General features: G+C 41.7%; 1 protein-coding gene across 1 annotated transcript in view; it reads right to left on the bottom strand.

The window, feature by feature from the left end:
* Positions 1 to 22,421, bottom strand: part of SH3RF2 (SH3 domain containing ring finger 2) — a 144,467-nt gene that overhangs the window by 32,820 nt on the left and 89,226 nt on the right. The window contains exon 6 of the mRNA XM_061151638.1: positions 1,036 to 1,127. Coding sequence (XP_061007621.1) covers positions 1,036 to 1,127 — 92 coding nt within the window. The remainder of the gene's footprint in view (positions 1 to 1,035; positions 1,128 to 22,421) is intronic.

Genomic DNA, 22,421 nt, shown 5'->3' with positions numbered 1-22,421 from the left:
CAAGGTTCAGGGAATCTAGGGGTCAGCATAGAAGCCTCTCTGATCCATTCCCTCTCCTGAGGGTAGTGACGTGTCTAAACCCCAAGATGCTAGCTTAATGTAGGCAGGAGATGGACATGGGGAAGTGGGAGGCAAGGGTTAATTTCATTGTTTCGGCACACAGTGGAATGAATATTGGCTGCATTGTGGGATGGAGGAGAATGGGCTTGAAACGTGGTAGAAATGTTCTTGGGTTGGAGCAGTGACTTTCCACTCTGGAGTCCACATAGTAGGTTGGGTAGGTAACATCCAGATATGAGCTTGGGGTAAAGACCCTGGGGAGTAGTTAGGCTGTGGAAGGAGAATAATTATCCAACTAAAGGCATTAAAAATAACCCACTTTGGTTTCCCAGGTTTGGGGTTAAAAGTTTATGGCTTCGAGCTGGATAGACGCTAAGGCAGCAGTTTTCAACCCTTTTGGCGCCAGTGGGATGGTTTCAGGATGATTCAAGTGCACGTTCAAGTGCACAAAGTACATTTATTGTGCACTTTGTCTCTATTATTATTATACCAGCTCCACCTCAGATCATCAGCATTAGAGCCCAGAGGTTGGGGACAACTGCTCTAAGGACTTTGATGCACTGACAGTTTTTATCAAAGGGGCTAGGAGAATGTTCTCATCTGCAAGATTTCTTTCCCTCCTGAAATGTTATATTTATTTCTCACTGATACAGCAGCATCTATTGATGACCAAGCATTGTGAATCTAAACAAAGACAATAGAAATCGCTCAGTACCCAATCTCCCTGTAGGGTTTTGGTACATAAACTAGTCTCTTTCTGCTTTTGTAAAATAATGAGCCAGGATGATGTAGTTTGGTAATTTGTATTTTTCATTATTATTTCCTTTGGACATTGTAAAGGAAGGGAAGCTGTTGTTTCTCTCCATAGGATGGTTGGGGACGGGGGATGCTCGATGACAGAGGGATGGCAACGATGACCCCTCTGTGCCAGAACCAGGAGTGGAGGGTTGAACTCATTTTTTTTTTTTAACTCACATGTTAGCTGAGAGGTGTTGCTGGGAGCCAGGAAGACTGACAATGGCCGTGGAATGTCCTGGGGAGGCAGGTGCAGGGTGATAGGTGCTGACCTGCAGAAACAGCAAGCATTAGGAACCAGACCCACAGCAGAGCTGCTGCATTCTGACGCAACTAAAAACCAACAGGCACGCCCAGCACCACCCATCGTGTGCCTTTTTCTCTGTGGTTTGTGGCTGTGGGCGGAGCAGAGTGGTGGTGGATTGGTTTATGGTCTGCTGAGGTGGTATGCCAGGGTCACATTCCAAAAGACGGCTCAGATAAGGCCTGGGATGAAGGCCTGCTCACTTTACAGCCGACAGAGCACTGCCAGGCTCTTCCTCATGTCCCCGCCCCCCCACCCATTTCCTAGCGCACTCCCCTCCCTCTAAGAAAGCCTGGTCTCGAAAAATGATACGATGGCTAATGTCGAGAACGCTCGCCAGGCAGTTTTAAGTGCTTCGTAAGTATCAGCTAGTTTAATCCTTATTAAAGGAACTAGTATCATCCCTATTTTTGGATGAGAAACTGAGGGAAAGAGAAAAATCACTCAACTAGAATGAACCAACATTTAAAACCAGGTACTCCAGGTCTGAGCCCACACTCTCACTAATGTTAGTGTTAACACACACACACACACACCAGTTTATCCTGTGACTTAGTGAGGGTGAATCTGCAACCTCTTCACTTTTCCAGGCTGAGAGAGGGGGCAAAAATTCTAAAAGCATCTGGAAACTGCCAGCTATCCTGAGGCTTCACTTATTATCTAATGTCTTACCTTGCTTATTTTCTTCTTGTCACATATCACAGACTGTGATTGTTTCCTTGTTTATTTACTGAGCATCCCCCATCACTAGACTAAAAGTTCATGAGGAAGGGACTACATCTTGTTTATCTTTGTGTTTCTTATATGCTTAATATGTTACTTGTAACTTAATGAATGAATGAAAACATCTTTCTACCCACTACATCAAATACTAATGAAACCTCAACTATCTCCATTCAATCAGTCTTCAGTTATCTACCTTTAAGTGATGGTAACTACATATATGTGCCTTTTTAGGACTGTGCTTTGTGGGTACAACTATTATTTGCAGAATGTGTGTTTGAGCAGTTGTGAATCCATTACTTGAGTATGTATGTACAAATATGTATGTTTATTCAGAACCTGTGACAATTGTATGTACATGTTTGATGGCACTGGTCTATTGTATGTCTTATGTTCATGCATGTGGGTCAGATAAGCATGTATGCTATGTGTGATATATGTATGTCTGGTTGTGAGTGTCTATCTGGAATTCTGTGTATATGTCTATGAACTCTAGAGGTGTGTGCAAGAAGACATGGATATAGTTTTGTGTGTGTGTCTGTGTCAATGATTGTGTAAATGTATGTATGGTTGTGTATGTATGTGTGATGTTTCAACTCAGTTATAGGATCAGAAAACCATTCCAGTTAGATAGTAAGAAGGGTTAGCAAGAGTATAGAGAAATCTAAACCCTCATACAGTGTTGGTGGAAATGTAAAATGGTTCCAGCCTTTTGGAAAGTAGTTTTGCAGCCCCTCAAATAATTCATAGATTTACCATATGATTCACTAAGTCTGACATTCAAGAGAAATGAAAATATACATCCACACTAAAGCTTGTATGTGAATTTTACAGCAGTATTATTTATAATAGACAAAAGGTGGAGATAACCTAAATGTCTACTGGCTGAAGAATGAATAAATAAAACATGGTATATCTATACAATGGAATAATATCTTTAGAATGGAATATTATTCAACCACAAAAGAAATGAAGTATTGATAAATACCAGAACATGGATAAACTGTGAAAACATTATGCTAATTGAAAAAAGCAAGACACAAGAAACATTACATAGTTCTGTTTATATACCTTAAATGGGTTAAATGTAAAATATATTTTATTGTATGTAAAATATGATATGGTATATAAAATATATTTTAATAAGCTTTTAAAAAAGTCCCAAACCATATGATTATCTCAATAGATGTACGAAAAGCTTTTTACAAAGTTTGACATCCATTATGATAAAAACTCTCCAGAAAGCAGGCATAGAAGGAACATACCTCAACATATTAAAGGTTTGCCATATATGACAAACCCACAGCTGGCATCATATTTAATGGTGAAAAGCTGAAAGTATTTCCTCTAAGATCAGGAATAAGACAAGGAGGTCCATTCTCACTACTTCTGTTCAACACAGTTTTGGAAGTCCTAGCCACAGCAACCAGATAAAAAAAGAAATAAAAGGAATCCAAATTGGAAAGGAAGAAGTGAAACTGTTACTGTCTGCAGGTGACATGATACTATATATGGAAAATCCTAAAGACACCACCAGAAAAACTACTATAGCTCAGAGTTCATCAAGAGCTCTAGTAGTAAAGTTGCAGGATACAAAGTTCATATACAGAAATTTGTTGCATTTCTATACACTAATAATGCAAGATCAGAAGAAGAAATTTAGGAAACAGTCCAACTTGGTGGGGAATCAATATTATTAAAATGACCACACTACTTAAGGTAACCTACAGATTCACTGCAATCCCTATCAAAATATCAAAGGCATTTTTTTTTAACAGACCTAAAATAATTTAAAAATCTATATGAAAACACAAAAGACTCCAAATAGCCAAAACAATCTTGAGAAAGAAGAACAGAGCTGGAGGGATGACAGTCCTTGACCTCAGATTATAGTACAAAGTTACAGTAAAAAAAAATGGTACTGGCACAAAAACAGACACATAGATCAATGGAACAGGTTAGAGAGCCCAGAAATAAATCTATGTACTTATATTCAATTAATCTATGACAAAGGAATCAATATACAATGGAGAAAAGACAGTCTTTTCAATAAATGATGCTGAGAAAACTGGACAGCTACATGTAAAAGAAATTAGAACATTGTCAAATATCATGTACAAAAATAAACTCAAAAAGGATTAAAGACCTAAATGTAACACTGGATACTATAAAACTCTTAGAGTAAAATATAGGCAGAAAACTCTTTGATATAAATTGTAGCAGTATTTTTGGATCTGTCTCCTAAAGTAAAGGAAATAAATGCAAAATTAACAAATGGGACCTAGTTAAAGTTTTTGCACAGCAAAGGTAACCATTGACAAAATAAAAAGACAGCCTACTGAATGGGAGAAAGTATTTGTAAATAATATGACCAGTAAGAGATTAATATCCAACATATATAAATAGCCCACACAACTCAACATTAAAAAAACAAAATGATATGATTAAAAAATGGACAGAAGAATGGAATAGACATTTTCCCAAAGAGGAAATGCAGATGGTAAACAGGCACATGAAAAGATGCTCAACAGTGCTAATCATTAGGGAAATGCAAATCAAAACCACAATGATATATCACCTCATACCAGCCAGAATGGATGACTATCATCAAAATGAACACAAATAACAAATGTTGGTGAGAATATGAAGAAAAGGAAACCCTCATACACTATTGGTGGGAATGTAAACTGGTGAAGCCACTGTGGAAAACAGTATGGAAGTTTCTCAAAAAACTAAAAATAGATCTAACATATGACCCAGCAGTATGACTCCTGAGTGCATGTCCAAAAAAACCAAAAACATTAATTTGAAAAGATACTCTCACCCTAATACTTACAGCAGCATATTTTACAATTGCCAAGATATGGAAGCAATGTAAGTGTACATCAACAGATGAATGGATAATGAAGATACGGTACATATACACACACAATGGAATATTACCCAGCCATTAAAAAAGAACAAAATTTTGCTATTTGCAAGAACATGGATGGACTTGGAGGGCATTATGCTAAGTTAAACAAGAAAGAGAAAGACAAATACTATATGATATTACTTAATACCCTTTTCCCTGTATAACTCTATTATCCAAATCTCATCACTGCTGCTGCTTTCTTGTGATTTTTTTCGGGAAAATGTATGTATGCATATACCAACATCATATATCTATATCTGTTTATTTTTTAATTTATAGAAAAATGCCACATTATGGACACTATTCTATTGTTTCTTCCTTGTATTAATACATTTTTAAGATTTTGGGGGTTTCCCTGGTTTCTCAGTGGTAAAGAATCTGCCTGCAGTACAGGAGATGTGGAAGATCCCCTGGAGAAGGAAACTGCAACCTATTCCAGTATTCTTGCCTGGAAAATCCTATGGACAGAGGAGCCTGGTAGCTGACAGTCCATGGGGTTGCAAAAGAGTTGGGACATGACTTGGTAACTAACAACAATAAATAGTGGAATCTAAAAAATACAATAAACTAGTGAATATAACAAAAAGAGGGCAGACTCACAGATACAGAGAACAAACTTGGGGCTGCCAGTGTGAAGAGTGGGGAGGGACAATATAGGGATGGGGGAGTGGGAGGTACAAGTTATCGGGGTATAAGATAGGCTACAAGGATGTATTGGCAACATGGGATATAGCCAATATTTTGTAATAACTGTAAGTGGAATGTGACCTTTAAAAATTTATTTAACCGCCCCCCCCCCCCCCCAAGACATTCCTTGGTCATCCATCTGAAAGTCTCTAATACTTTCATAAAGTGTTGTGAACTTTGCAATCAAACATTGTCACACTGGTTCCCTCAAACAAGCTGCCGGCTTTGGGCTAGGCTGCTCCTCCCCTGCAACTGGGCAAGATATAATCCTTCTGGGATTGGGAGATGTGCCAAGGGAGAGCCTTGTTATGTGAACAACTAATCTTATGTTTGTGAAGGCTGTTGGATCACTGATTAAGCAGGATGAACTTCACATAACACCTGTGACTTTCCATTGTTATGCTTGAGTAAAAAGTCCTACTGTCCATAAGCACTATTAATCATTTAGGGAGGAGGAAGATGCCAGAAATCAAAGAAAACCATCCTTCCATTACACCTAAAGAAGTTCTCTTTTTACCTCTCCAGGTCTTCAGCTGGAGAGATGGGTATTTTGCTCCTAATTGGAACAGGGAAACCTGCCAGAACTGAAATCACTGGGTTTGTGTTGGATTTCTTTCTAAGGTGAAATGGGAAGGGAGGCCAGATTTTCAGTCAGGGAGGAGAAGGGAGAATACAAGTGGGGAAGGAGAAGGAGGGAGAGAGGGAGACTGTGGACAGCTCCAAGAGTGGGGGAGGGAGTCAGAGTCTGGGACAGAGACACACAGGGGAAAGAGAAAGATCCAGAGGGATAGAGGAAGGAAGAAGAAAGGGGAGACAAAGATTGGGGAAACTCTTATAACTCATTCAGAAGACAAATAGCCCAATTAAAAGATGGGCAAAAGGGACTTCCCTGTTGGTCCAGTGGTTAAGAATCCACCTTGCAATGCAAGAAATGTGGGCTTGATCCCTGTTTGGGGAACTAAGACCCACATGCCACGGAGCAACTAAGCCCATGGGCTGCAACTACTGAGCTGGTGTGCCACAGCCAGAGAGTCCATGCGATGCAACGAAAGATTCTGCGTGAAACAACAAAGATTCTACATGCCCACAACTAAGACTGACTGCAGCCAAATGAATTTTTTAAAACGGGCAAAGGACATCACAAAAGAAGATAATATCAAGTGGCCAGTAAGCACATGGAAAAATGTTCAACATCAACAATAATCAGGAAAATGCAAATTAAAACCACCGTGAGATACTACTACAAACTTATGAGAATGGCTGAAATTAAAAGGACTGACCATACCGAGTGTCCGTCAGTGAGGATGTGGAACAACTAGAATTCTTATCTGCTCCTGGTGCCACAGGACAATGAATTGGCCATTTTTTATTAAAGTAAAACATACATTTACCACACTGCAGTCCTACTCACAGGTTTTTACTTAAGAGAAATGCAAACTTATGTCTATACAAGGATTTGTATAGGAATGTTCATAGCAGCTTTATTCGTTTTAGTCAGAAGCTGAAAACAACCCGAAGGCCAATCAACTGGTGAATGAACAAACGGTGGTACAAACACAATGGAAAACCCCTCAGCAATACATGCAATGATGTGGATGAATCTTAACATCATTCTAAGTAAAAGCAGCAGGACACACAAAACTACATATTCTGTGATGCCATTTATGTAACATTCTTAAAAAAAACAAAAGTATAGTGACAGGTTAAGAATTGCCAAGAGCCAGGGATGGGGAGAGATGATTCATTGCAAAGGGGCACAAGGAAACTTTTGAGGGTGATAGAAATATTCTCTATCTTGGTTTCAGTAGTCATCACATGCCTTTTAACATCTGCCAAGTCATTGAGCTGTATACTTAAAATCGTTGAGCTTTATTGTATGTAACTATAACTCAGTAAAGCTGTTAAAAAATATGACTACATTATCTAGCTGGCCGGAAGTGACCTTAGCTTGACCCAGCCCAAGTGCTGGAATTAGTCAGCAAAGGATATAGGGGTGATAGGTTAATCTAACAGTGGGCTAGTGATCTTCATATGGCAGGAGGCCACCTGAATATGGGAAAAATCAAATGTGGATACCTAGGGATCAGACAGAGATTCCACCAGTAAGGTGAAAACAAAAATGAATGAATGTATGGAGTGAGAGCAAGAAAAAGCCAGGGAGGAAGGACAGCCAGAACAAGACAGAGATGAAGGCCCCACCCGGTAAACGAAGACAGCCAGGTAGATGGCCAGCTTCTGAGGAAGGCAGGTCTGTTCCTGTCAGTGGTATTCAAGACACAGGCCCAGCCTGTCTGAATGAAAGGGCCTCTGGTGGGTGGTTTCCTGAGGTCACCTATGACCTCGGGTCCCCGTGCCACAAAGGGTTTGTGAGGCTACCTTTGAGGTCCTCTAGGCTCTGGTGCTTCCTGGGGTAGGATCCAGGGATCTGAGCAGGATGAGAGAAAGTGCTGGTATTCCAGAATGTGGGTGGGAATTTCTGCTGTGTTATAAAAGCATTTTTTCCTCCTTTTGAAGGAAATGACTCATTGAAAAGAAGTCTATCAGGAACAGAGGAATGCACAGCTGTGTGGCCTCTGGGCGTTTTCAGGTGTTAAGTAAGGGAGGACAGGGGGCTCGGGCCTGGCGGGAGCTGCTGCAGTATTCTGCTGGCCCTGGCCTCCCAGATCACTTGGCCTCTGGAGGCAGCTCTAGCCTACTTAGGCTTTTGGCTCTGCGGCTCGAGCATTTTCTAGCATATGTGATCTTGGGCAAGGATCAATTTCTGTGGCTCCTCCATTTCCTTATCTGTAGAATGGGGGCAATAATTGTATTTCTCACCTAGAGTTGTTATGAGGATTGAATAAAAGAACCCATGTGTATTATTTAGCACAGTGTAAGTGCTCAATACATATTGCTTATTTAAAAAATTTTTTTTTCTATTGAAACAGTTGATTTACAATGTTGTGTGAGTTTCAGGTACACAGCAAAGTGATTCAGTCACGTGTTAGGTCGCTCAATTGCATCTGACTCTGCAACTCCATGGACCGTAGCCCGCCAGGCTCCTCCAGGTAGGAATACTGGAGTGGATTGCCATTCCCTTTTCCATATCTTCCCAACCCAGGGATTGAACAGGGGTCTCCTGCATTGCAGGCAGATTCTTTACCATCTGAGCCATCAGGGAATCCCTATTCAGTTATATAGAGATACAAATATATATAAGATATAAATATATATAGATGGACATAAATACATGTGTGTGTGTGCTCAGTCACTAAGTTGTGTTTGACTCTTAGTGACCACATGGACTGTAGCCTGCCAGGCTCCTCGGTCCATGGGATTTTCCAGGCAAAAATTCTGGAGTGGGTTGCCATTTCCTCCTCCAGGGGATCTTCCCGATCCAGGGATTGAACCCACATCTCCTGCATCTCCTTCATTGGCAGGCAGATTTTTTACCACTGAGCCACCTAGAAGTATTCTTTAAAATTCTCTTCCATTATAGGTTATTACACGATGTTGTATAGAGTTCCTGGTTGTATACAGTGGGTTCTTATTTTCTGTTTTATATATAGGAGGGTGTATATTTTAATTAAATCTTCCTTATTTTGAGCTACTAAGAGATTAGCTGCTGTGCAGGGTGTGGGTGGTGTGGGTGGAGCACCTCCTTTTACGTGACAGCCCTGCCAAGTCTTGGACTGAGAGCAGGACCCAGGAGTGAGGTGGGGATGGGAATAAGCAAGCCTCCTCTCTCCTCTTCTAGAGGTGCTTTCAGGTTCCTGGCTTGCCAAAGTATGTTTGCCGTCCCCCACCCCCGCCCCTGCTGTGGTACTCAGCTGTCTTCATGCCTCTCAGGAGCTTGCTGGGCATGGGGCGCGCTCCTCCTCAACAGAGCGTGAGCCAGCCCCTGTGGTCCAGGATCTCAGGAGGCCCAGGAACGAACAAGGGCCTGAACCTATGGAATGTTCACTCAGGGCTGGGAGGAGGGCTGCATTTTAGAGACAGAAAATTAAGTATTATATGGTAGTTTCTATACCACCACTATGGATAATCTAGAGTTGACCATCAAACTTTATAGAGTTAAAAATTCCTTCTGCTCTTTTATTACGAGAGACTTGAGCCATATTCAGCAGTTGCAGTGTGTGGGCCGTACTTGGTCCCCAGTGCTGGAGCTAATGGAATGACCAAGACACATAGAGTTCCTTCCTCAGGTGGACCTCACCCCGTATACCGGGGAAGGCGCTTAAACCCACAGTTACATAAACACAGCACATGTTGGCACGGGGGACAGGGTGGGGCTCAAAGTGCTCTGGGCGCTGCTGGGAGAGGCTCGCCTTGGTCTCCAAGAGGTGTTTCACTCACACGCTGCAATTCCAACGCTAACTTGTGACACAGAGGCCTCATTTTTGTCATCCTCATTTCTGCAGATAAGCTGAGATGGAAAGATTACGTGATATTCAGGCGCACGTGGGTGGTTAAGTTGACACCAGGAGCCCTTTGAAGTGCTGACCAAGGTTAGCACTTGGGGTTTGCCTGGTGGCTCAGCTGGTAAAGAATTCGCCTGTAATGCGGGAGACCTGGGTTTGATCCCTGGGTTGGGAAGATCCCCTGGAGAAGGGAAAGGCTACCCACTCCAGTATTCTGGCCTGGAGAATTCCATGGACTATTCCATGGGGTCACAAAGAGTCGGACACGACTGAGCAATTTTCACTTTCAAGGTTAGCACTTAACTCCATGTGCCTAGAGAGCTCACGTCTGTGAGGCATGCTTGGGTATCCCAGGAAAAGCCTTCCAGCCAAATTCAGCATTCATTTTTTAAAGAAAAATAATTGTAGTTATTTATTTATTGGCTATGCTGAGTCTTCACTGCCATGTGGGCTCTTCTCCAGTCGTGGCAAACAGGGGCTACTGTCTAGTGGTGGGTGGGCTTCTCATCGCAGCGGCTTCTCTTGTCGCAGAGCACAGGCTCTAGAGCACGAGTGTTTCAGTAGCTGCAGCAGGTGAGCTCAATAGCTGAGGCTCTCAGGCTCTAGAACACAGGCTCAGAAATGTGGCGCATGGGCTTATTTGCTCTGTGGCATGTGGGATCTTCTCAGACCAGGGATTGAACCTGGATCTCCTGTATTGGCAAGAGTATTCTTTACCACTGAGCCACCAGGGAAGCCCTCAGAGTTCTGTTTTTAGGGTCACAGGTATGTCATGTTCCTGATGACCACTGTTCCTGGCCAGCATCTCCTGTAACAGACAATAGATCTGGAGACAGGTAGACTGTGAAGTGCTTTGTTGTTTGTTCGTTTTTCTTCTTCATTCCCTGGCAGAAGCGAGGTCCTTACAGAGTCAGACCGTTTACCAGACCGCTCCCCTACCTTTTCTAAGCCGGTCTCAGAGCCAGCCCAGCCTGCAATCCCTCCCTGTTCTGGATGAGCAGGGAGCAGCTACCCAGTACTATGATCTGTCCTGAGAGTAAAGAGGTCTGAGAAACAGAACTCACTCAGGAGCTGGCAGCAGGTTACTTTGGGTCCATCTCAAAAAGTATCTTCTAGGGGACTTCCCTGGCGATCCAGTGGTTAAGACTCCTTGCTCCCAATGCAGGGGGCGAGGGTTTGATCCCTGGTCAGGGAACTAAGATCACATATGCTGTGAGACATGGCAAAAAATTAAAAAAAAATTTTTTTTTAAAATGTCCTCTAAAGTACATAGTGAGGTCCATAGTAAAGTACATACTAAAGTACATAGTACATAGTAGGGGTAATCCTGTGTAATGCTGTGAAGACAACGCCATTTCCATCTTCCAGGGGGTCATCGAAGCTTAGAATATCCTCTGTGATCTGGCTCCTGCCCCATCTCCAGCCTCACCTTCCTCCCACCCCCCACCCTCCCCCCTTCACTTCCTTCAGCCGTGGGTCTTTTTTCAGCTCCTTGAGCAGATCACACTGTTTCTGTCACCCCTGCCCTTTCCAGACCCCCACCCCACCTCTGTTCTGTTATGTTCCCTTGTTGCTGACATTTAAAATTTTATATATATATATACACTATGCATGAAATGTGCATATAATTTTTTTGTTATTTAAAGAAGAAGAATGAAACTAACATCTGCTTACACCACCACCCAATTCAGAAAACAGAATAAAAACAGGAATTGAACACTGTGCTTAGAGGCCCTCTACATATTCCTCTGTAATCAGATCTCTTCCCTCCTCCCAGAGCTGACAATGCAGAAATTTAGCTAATGGTTCCGGCACTTTTCTATGCAACTTTTACCATGTCGGAATACATCCCTAAACCACATGTTGTTGAGATTTGCCTGTTTTTCTGGACACAGGGCATATGGATGCACGTTGCGTGTGTTCTTCTGTGACGTGCGTTTTTCTGCTTTAACACTAGGTTTTTGTGGTTGGTTTTCACTGCTGTCTCATATTTCATCATGTGCACCTACCACCATCTAATCATCCTATCATTTATGTGACATTTGAGTGATTTTCAGCTCGGGGCTGTCCTGAATGATGTTGCTAGGAACATTCTTGTGTATGCCCCCCGTGCACACGTACAAGAGTTCCCCCAGGATCCATGCCTGTGTGTAGAATTGATGGGCTGTAGGGTAGGAGCCTGCTCAGTTTTATTAGGCAATATCAAACTGGTTCCCAGCATGGCTGTAACAATTTACACCTCTACCAGCAGTGAATGACAATTCCTGTTACCCCAGTGTGTGGGAATGCTGAGCTTTTTAATACCTGTCTGTGGTGGGTGTGAAATGATATCTCATTGTGGTTTCAAATGAATTTCTCTGAGTACTAATGAGCTTGCGTTCCTTTTTGAATGTTTATGGGCCATTCTTGTTTCTTATATGAAATGCCTGTTCATTTTCTTTGTATATTTTCCCCTTCTCTTGGGTTATTTTCTTATTAAGTTATGGAGTTCTAATATTTTGGATATGAATTTTTTTGTAGCTTGCATTTTTTACTCTGTGGTGTCCTTTGAAGAGCTGAAGTTTTTAATAGAGTCAAATTTACAATATATTCCCTTATGGTTTATACTTTTGAAGAATCTTGAATATGACTTTTTTTTAATCCCAAGGTCATAAAGATATACTTCTATATTGTCTTCTAAAAGTTTTATAGTTTTGTCTTTCCCATTTAAGTCTTTAACCTACCTGGAATTGATTTTTTGACAAGGGAGAAATCCAATTTCATCTTTTTCCACATGGATACCCAATTAACCCAGCACCATAGTTCATTCTTCCCTTCTGATCTGCAAAGCCTGCTCTGTCATAAATCAAGTCTTCATGCTGCATCTGTTTCTAGGTTCTCCAGTATGTTCCATTGGTTTAATAGACTCTCTATGCTAAATCCAGGCCATCTTAATTACTATAGATTTAAAATAAAATTTGATATCTGATAGGGTAGGTCCCATTCTTCACCCTAACCAAATTCCATCTTCTTTCTTAGAAGTATCTTGGTCATTGGCTTTTTGTCCTTCCATTTGAATTTTAGAATCACCTTTTGAGTTCCACACAAAGAGCCCATTGGGATTTGAATTTGTAAAAAAATTTGGGGAGAATCAACATCCTAAAAACTGTGAGTCTTTCTATCCAAGAGCATAATTCTTCATTTATTTTAGGTCTTTTTTTACAATTTTATTTAAGCATAGCTGATTTACAATCTTGTGTTAATTTCTGCTGTTTAGTAAAGTGATTCAGTTATACATGTATGTATTCTTTTTCATATTCTTTTCCATTATTATCACATATCAAATATATTACAGTTCCCAGTGCTATACAGTAGGACCTTGTTGTTTATCTGGTCTGTATTTTGCACTGGCTGATTTCAAACTCCCAATCCTTCCCTCCCCCAACCTTCTTTAGGTCTTCTTTAATGTCTTTTAATAAAGTTTTATACATTTTCTCTAAAAAGGGCCCGCATATCTTTTGTTGGACTTATAAACTGAGTTGCTATGGTAAATGATATATATCTGTTTTAAAAAAAATTATTTTTCTGTGTGTTTCTTTTCAGAATACAGAAATGCAGTGAACTTTTTTGTACTGATTTGTATGTAGTAACTTTGCTAAGTTCTTATTTATTCCTAATACACTTTTCTAGATTGTGTTGAATTTTCTATATAGACAACAATATCATCTACAAATAGTGACAGCTATGTTTCTTCTTTTCAAATATTTAACCTTTTACTTTTTTTTCCCTATCTTCCTTCCTATCTTTCCTTTTTTTCCAGGTGCTCTGGGAGGGACTGTGTTGAGTTGAAACATGATGGACATTTTATTCTTTTTCCTAATCTTAAAGAGAATGCCTGCAACATTTTACCATTATGTATGATACTTGCTGTAGACTATATAAATTCCATTTATCATGTTCCCTTTTACTTCTAGCTTGCTAAGATTTTTAAATATGCATAATGAATAGCTATAGAATTTTATCAAACCCTTTTCTATATCTATTGAAAAGGTCTTTTTTTTCCCTTTAATTTGTTAATGAGATAGATTATACCGACTAATTTTGTAACATTAAACTAACCCCTTGGGACCTCCCTGGTGGTCCAGTGGCTAAGACTCCAGGCTTCCAATGCAGAGGAGCCTGGGTTCAATCCCTGGTCATGGAACTAGATCCCACATGCTACAACTAAGGCCTGGCACTACCAAATAAATAAATATATATATAAAAAAAAATAAAAAATAAACTAACCCTTCAGTCTAGGGAAAACGCCAACTTAATCATGGTATATTCTATTTCCAGACATTTTTGGGTTTACTTTGCTAATAGACACCTGAGGGGTTTTGCATCTACGTTTATAAGTGAGGTAAAACTCAAATTTTCCTTTCTTATGTTGTTGTTTTCTGGTTTTTGAAATTACGAATATCTCAGCCTCATGAGATGAGTTGGGATATATATTTTTTTCTTCCCTTCTTTAGAAGAGTTTGTAAAAAGGGAAACTATCCCCTCCTTGAAAGTGTGAAAAAACCCACATGTAAACTTGTCTGGGCCTGGGGTTTTCTTTGCAGGAAAATTTTAAATTTCTTTAATGGTTATAATATGATTCTAGAGGGTTGCCAAGAGCTATGTCTCAGATGTAAAATATTTTTCATAAACCTTGTTTGCTGGAGATAAATCCCTGCTTAATTTATTTGCCTACTGGCCTCTGCCGGGGCTTCCTTTGTGGTTCAGCTGGTAAAGAATCTGCCTGCAATGTGGGAGACCTGGGTTCGATCCCTGGGTTGGGAAGATCCCCTGCAGAAGGGAAAGATTACCCACTCCAGTATTCTGGCCTGGAGAATTCCATGGACTGTATAGTCCATGAGGTCGCAAAGAGTCGGACACGACTGAGCGACTTTCACTTTCACTGGCCTCTGCTGGGGAGAAATGTGGTATCGGAACATCTGTATAGAAGCTTGGAAAACCACAGCTGATGTGGTCCCCCACACTGTCAGTTCAAGCCCCTAGCATCTCCAGGGTATCACCACATTACTCAAGAAGACCCCCATGGGGACAGTCACTGATTCAGTGGATTTCTGTATAACTCCTTGAGACACTATGCAGCTATAGCTAAGAGAATGGACTTCAGGGGCCGTCTGAACTGAGTTTGAAATTTGGCAGTCTAACCTACTGTATGAGGCTCAGACATATTTCCTCCCAGCCTTAGTTTCCTCATCTATAAAAAGGGGCGATAACAATACCCACGTCATCAGATTCTCATAAGGATTCAATCAGAATGTGCGTGCAAAGTACTTTGCATAATGTTGGGCTCATATGAAAAACCCACCTAATTGTAACATTGCTACTATTATGAGAAGGGAGACATACAAAGCAGAAATGTGAGAAGCAGCAGAAGACAGGACTTTCTCTGTGTTGTAGGTGCCAGGGACTGGGGAGTAGGGGGTGAGGACTGGGGAGGGGGCATGGGGAGTTAATTTCTAATGGGGACAGTTTCAGTTTAGGAAGGTAAAAAATTTGGGGGATAGATGATGGTAAGATTTGCATGATGGTGTGAATGTATTTGTTGTCACTGAACTGTACAGTTAAATATGGAAGCAGTATGTTTTCTATTCTATTTCTAAAACAGTATGTTTTCTATTGTGTGACTCTTACCCATTTACCACCATAAAAAACATCAAAAAAGAAGAAGAAAATAGGGCTTTCTCAATGAGACTGGATTTTAAGGAGGAAATATTCTTTCTCTGGGACTCAAGGGCCAGCTTCAATAGCCCAGATTGCCTCTGAGAAAGACCCAGTGATGGGTGACTAGCCTTGTACGTGGGACATGTATTCAGGAGTCTCTTTCCTAGCACTGGACTGGCCTGTTCTCATGCATGCTGAGGTTCCTGTGAAGGGGGGCTCTGGCTCCTCTCCACAGCTGGGCTTTGCACTGACTTCTTGAGAAAATGCAGAAACAACCTAGAGGGGTGGGATGGGGAGGGAGGTGGAAGAGAAAGTTAAGAAGAGAGGGGACATATGTATATCTATGGCTGATTCATGTTGAGGTGTGGCAGAAACATCACAATATTGTAATTATCTTCCAATGAAAAATAAAATGAAATTTAAAACAAACAAAAAACCCCACACCTCAAACCAGAAAGGCAAAATCTTCTTTTTTAAGTTGAGTCCTCTATTTGGGGTCCCCAGCTCCGCTACTCCCCTTCTATTTTTGACCTCCTGTCCTCCTGAGCCCAACAGCTTGCTGCCTGCAAGGCAGGATTTTAGTACCAAAGCAGAGTCTGATGACTGAGTGCCACCAGTACCTTCTGAAATGCTGGGCTATACTGAAACCTTAATTACAACTCTGGCCCTCCTAGTCATAACAGTCCATTTGAAGAAGTAACTGCTTGGCAATAATTATAATTAAATCCTCTCACTGGGCTTCCTTAGGGGCTATAAAAACCTAAACTAGCAAAGTTCCTCTTGAGTCTGCTGTGGGTCCTCTCATGGTCTTTATTCACAGGAGATGCTTGTCAGGCGTCTACTGAGTACCAAACTTTGTGTCAGATCCTGGGGATGGATGACAAAGGCCACTGCTCACCAGGATAGCACAGACTGAATGAGAACTCTTCTGTCTGTCCTGCACCTGGGTCCTGCCCTCACATCTTTCAGACAAAAGCATCCCAAAGAAGAGCAATTTCTAAATATCTAGAAATTCACATGTTCTCCCTGCCTCTGATACAGACACCATGTCTTAGAAAGTGGCTTTTTATGATGGAGAGAATGGAGCAGACAGTTATTTGTTGAAATAAGAAAAACAGACCCACAGGAGAGCTAGATGGAGAGAGCAGCAGACGAAGACCAGTCAAGAGACAGCCTGGGATCACTGTACAAAACGTGGGTTCTGAATGCAAATTTTCCTAGGTACAGCTCCTCACTTTATTACTCTTTCAGCATGTTACCCTGGGGAAGTTATTTTACCAGCCTGGCCCTAAATTCCTTCATCTGTTTTAGGTGAGGTTTAATAGGATTTTCTCTAAGGACTGTCAGTGTTAATAGGTTTACTTTGGGAGAGTCAGTAGAGAAGGAAATTGAAACAGGACTTTTAATGGTTAAAAAAATTTCCTTCTGAAGAATTTAGTGAAGGGAATTCCCTGGAGTTCTGGTGGTTAGGACTCGGTGCTTTCACTGCTGAGGGCCTGGGTTCAATCCCTGGTTGGGGAAATAGGATCCCACAAGTGGTGTGGTGCAGCTGAAAGAAAAAAAAAAATTAGTGAGCCCAGGAATCATGTGACAATGTGAAGTTCACTTGGCATCTTCAGAAAGCTGATTACTTGCCACATATCCATTGTCTCATTATTTTAAAAATTTCTCAAAGGATATCATAGCAACCCTAATGGATATTTTTAAGAAGAGAAAAAAGATAATCACTCATTACCCCTCCACATTATTGAAGTAGTTGTCTTTGCTACTTCTGAGTAATTAAGTCCCCTTAGTAAATGAAAGATTTACAATCTTAGAAACTATAGGCTCTAGAGTTGTCATGGTACCCTGGAACACTGCCTGATGTATTTTGATTGACCAGTCAGCTTTCCTCTTCTGGATTATTGTTACAGGAGACACTTGGGAGACTTCTGATGTGGTTGTCAAACTAACAATTTTTCCTTCCCACGGGGTTGATAGAATGTGGTTGTAAAGTCCACTGAAATCCAGAGGTCCTTTCTTGAGACAAGCTCAGGAATCTACAGTGAGTGAAAAGAACATGTAGGATTTCCAGAGCAGGAACTTATAGCCCCTTTCTGGACAGTGTGCTTGTTGGCTTTATAAGATTCTGTAGAAATCAGAAGAAACTTGTCTACTACAGTCTCAACTTAGATTTCAGTAGTTTTGGTTGTCTGCCCAGAGGGCTCAGTCTGGTGCCTCCACAGACTTTGGTGCAATTCTGTGTGTCCTGAGTGGACCACACCAGCTTATAACCCTAGGCTGTTTGCACACCTGATGGACCTCACATTTCAGGGCACTATATCTGACAGGAAATAAAGGGAGAGCACAACCTTTCAGACAAATTCCGTTTCCAGGTGTCATATTTTCATCTCACTATGGTTGGAAGGAATGAAACCATGGACTTGCACTAAGAAGGAGGCCCTTGCTTAGAACAACTGTCAACTTACTGGTTTTCCCAGCCTGTAGAACAGTGGCTTAGCACTCAATAAATGTCTACTGAGTCTGCTTCCAGAAAGGTCCATGTCTGAACCATCTGGGAGAGATGTGAAGATACTATCCTCCCAACTCTCTTTTCTGTTGGCATTTAGAATTTGTTAAAACCAAACAAAAGAGTCATATATATTTTTTGGTGTGTGAGGGGGAAGTTTTACTTTTTGTTCTTTATCTTCTCTTGATGTTCCTTAGCTCAGCCTCTTCTCACAAACTGAGTCTCAGTGTCCATGGAATTGGACTAACAGGCCTCCTGTACCATTTGAGGATGAATGTCTGATGCCTTTTGATTGTCAAGCGTTCTGAGTGTTCCCAGCCTTGAGTGAGGCAATGAGAGATGGGTTGAAAAGAAGGCACAATCTTTGCCCTAAAGGAGTGTCTAATCTCACCGAGATAAGATAGAGAACACCACAACAGATCTTGGAAATCACAACCACCTAAAGGGCTAATATTTAAATTGCTTCCTAGGCATCCCCCATTCCTAAGCACCCTATTAGCTCAAGTCCTCTTCACAACACACCAAAGGGCTAAGTATTAGGCTGGTGCAAACGTTGTGGTTTTTGCTCTGTTGAAATTTGCTATTTGATATTGGAATACATTCTTAAATATGTGCAGTATTTTTATATGTCATTTTAATGTGCATTTCTTGCTTCATGTTTTTTGCTAATTATTTAACTTATTATTTGCTGTTTATATTTATTTTAGAGTATGGTAATGATGTTAGACAAAAAGCAGATTCGAGCGACTTTCTTTTTGAGTTCAAAATGGGTCGTAAAGCAGCAGAGACAACTCGCAACATCAACAACGCAGTTGGTCCAGGAATTGTGAATGAATGTGCAATGCAGTGGTGGTTCAAGAAGTTTTGCAAAGAAGATGAGAGCTTTGAAGGTGAGGAGCACAGTATCCTGCCATCAAAAATTGATAACAACCAATTGAGAGCAATCATTGAAGCTGGTCCTCTAACATCTACATAAGAAGTTGTTGAAGAACTCAACATCGACCATTCTATGGTCATTAGGCATTTGAAATTGGAAAGGTGAAAATGTTCGATATGTCAGTGCCTCATGAGCTGACTGCAAATCAAAAAGTTGCCGTATTCAAGTGTCGTATTCTTTTATTCTATGCAACAACAATGAACCATTTCTAGATCGAGTTGTGACGTGCGATGAAAAGTGATTTTATATATGACAACCGGTGATGACCAGCTCAGTTTTTGGACTGAGAAGCTCCAAAGAGCTTCCAAAAGCCAAATTCGCACCAAAGACAAGGTCATGATCACTGTTTGGTGGTCTTCTGCCTGTCTGATCCACTACAGCTTTTTGAATCCCTGTGAAACCACTATATCTGAGAAGTATGCTCAGCAGGTTGATGAGCTAGACCGAAAACTGCAATGCCTGCTGGCACTGGTGGATAGAAAGGGCCCAATTCTTCCCCACAACACCCAGTCGCATGTTGACAACTAACACTTCAAAAGTTGAATGAATTGGGCTACGGAGTTTTGTCTCATCCACCACATTCATCTGTGAAAGTGTTAGCCACTCAGTCCTGTCGGACTGTTTGTGACCTCATGAACTGTAGCACACCAGGCTCCTCTATTCATGGAATTCTCCAGGAAAGAATACTGGAGTGGATAGCCATTCTTTCTCCAGAGGATCTTCCTGACTCAGGGATTGAACCTGGGCCTCCTGCATTGCAGGCAGATTCTTTACCATCTGAGTCACTAGAGAAGCCCTATATTCACCTGACCTTTTGACAACTGACTGCCGCTTCTTCAAGTATCTTGACAACTTTTTGCAGGCAAAATGCTTCCACAACCAGGAGGCAGAAAATGCTTTCCAAGAGTTCCATGAATCCCAAAGCATAGATTTTTACGCTACAGGAATAAGCAAATTTATTTGTAGTTGGCAAAAATATGTTGCTTGTAGTGGTTCCTATTTTGGTTAATAAAGATGTGTTTGAGCCTAGTTATAATGATTTAAAATTCACAGTCCAAAACTGCAATTACTTTTGCACCAACCTAATACTATTATTATCATAACCAGTCCCATTTTACAGATGAAAATCAAGGTAAAAATCCATGAAAGAAATTTGACCAAGGCCATAGAACTGGCAAGTGAGCAGAGCTGGGGTTCAAACCTAAACATCCGGGCTTGAGAGCTAGCCCTCTCAGAGCTCCCTACATAGTGTTCAAAGCAGTGTGTGCATTTGGGAGGTTGGATCAAGAAGCTGTCAGGGCTGGAGGGTCCTGAGAGTGCATGAGTCAGCGAGGGCTGATGTCTGTACCTTATCTGCAGGGCTGAGCCAGGACAAGTTTGCCTGTTTTCTGGGAACCCTGCAAGCATGCCTGGGAACAGATCTCCCAGTCCTTTCTCTCCCAGGGTTTCATGGCACACAATTATGGCTTTCATAAGGCATAGGCAGTGGGACATAAGGCGGACTTTGGCTTTGGGCGGAGGCTTGGCAAAGCCTGAAGGGGAGGAACAGCTGCATTTGGATAGTCATACTTGATGCTCAGGTGGCCGCTGGCCAAAACAGGGATGTCACCACACCCAGGTCACTTTATCCTGATTATGAGCCAGATGGAATGGCTGTCCCTTATGTAATAGTCAAAGCTATATATATATATATATATTTTACAGTTGTGGTAAGGGGACTGAGGTTCTTATTAACTATATTTGAACCTTGGAAAACCTGAAGCCCAATCCACTTGGCTTTATTTATTTATTAATATTTATTTTTATTTATTTGACTGTGCCAGGTCTTAGTTGTGGCATGCAAACTCTTAGTGGTGGCATAAGGGATTTAGTTCCCTGACCAGGAATCGAACCCTGGCCCCCGGTATTGGAAGCTTAGAATCTGAGCAACTGGACCACCGGGGAAGTCCCTCCTCTTGGCTTTACAACTCTAGAATATGAGAGCTGCAGCTTCCTTGGTGGCTCAGAAGGTAAACAATCTGCCTGCCAAGCAGGATACTCAGGTTCTGTCCCTAGGTCAAGAAGATACCCTGGAGAAGGAAATGGGAACCTACTCTAGTATTCTTGCCTGGAGAATCACATGGACAGAGGAGCCTGTCGGGCCATAGTCCATGGAGTCACAAAAGAGTTGAACATGATTTAGCGACTAACCAAGGACAACAACATACGAGAGCTGCAAGGGACTGTGGAAATAGTCTAAGCTAATCTCCTGAGCCTCTGAAGGGGAAACGGCATGCTGAAAGTCACACGTGGGATTTGGTGGCAGAGTCAGGTCAGGTCCCCACTGTGAGAAGGGATCCTGTGATGGTAGCTGGTTCAAGTGGTTGGTTTACATGGTTTGTTTGCCAGACTATGTTTCATTCATTTTGCCAAGTATTTATTGAGACTTCCCTGTACCTGGCTCTGACCTCAGGGAGTTTATATTCTAATGAGGGAGGAGACAAAACAATAAACACAAAAGTAAAAAATTAGGCAAGAGACTCAAATATATGTGCTAGGAAGGAAACAGAATAATGGGAGGGGCTGGCACTGGAGAGGGTGTTTTTGATTCCAGTCTTCCCACCTGGTTAGGATGACCTTGGCCATGAATGTTATCCAAATCGACAGGCTGCCCACCCTTTGTACCTGGAAAGTGTGCCTTCTGGGGCCCTCAGCTTTGGGGTAGGTCCCGTCCCCTGCAGTGCACAGAGGGTTGGGGCTGAGGACACATCCTCTAAAGGCATATTTTTTTCCATATATGGGAGGCCACAGTCTGGGAGGCAGTTGTCTGGCCCCACGCCCAGGGGCGCAGGTGTTTTTGTCCTCTGACAGAAGCCCTAGACACTAAAGCACTAAAGCATGGGCACACCCTCAGCAAGGGAGGGTGTTGATTAAGTGCTAAATCCCCAGGGCTGGCAGGGCGTGAGCAAGCAAGGCACAACGGGATCAGTAGACTGGGTGGTAACACCCTTCATCCTCTTTACGTGGCATTTGTAGGGAGCCCATCATCTACCTTCCCTTGTACGCTTATTTCTCCTTTTCTCTTCAGCTGTGCCATGGGGGATCTTAGCTCCCTGACTAGGAATCGAATCTGTACATTCTGCAGTAGAAGTGTGCAGCCTTAACCACTGGCCTGCCAAGGAGGTCCTACACTTAGTTCTTTGTTCAGTTCCTCACTCTTATAAGCATTCCCTCACTGATACACTCATTCACATCTCCTTCCTTTCATCCAACACCCCAATCACTTGATCATTCCTTCATTCATCCATTTCTCAATCTCTTGATTATGTTTATTGACTCAGACACCTTGGTATATTCACTGGGTTTCATTCACTTTTTCACTCCACATCAACTAACATTTCCTAAACACGTCCCCA

This window comes from Dama dama, chromosome 9 (assembly GCF_033118175.1).
Source record: "Dama dama isolate Ldn47 chromosome 9, ASM3311817v1, whole genome shotgun sequence".
NCBI lineage: Eukaryota > Metazoa > Chordata > Mammalia > Artiodactyla > Cervidae > Dama > Dama dama.
This window is presented reverse-complemented; position numbering and strand designations above follow the sequence as displayed.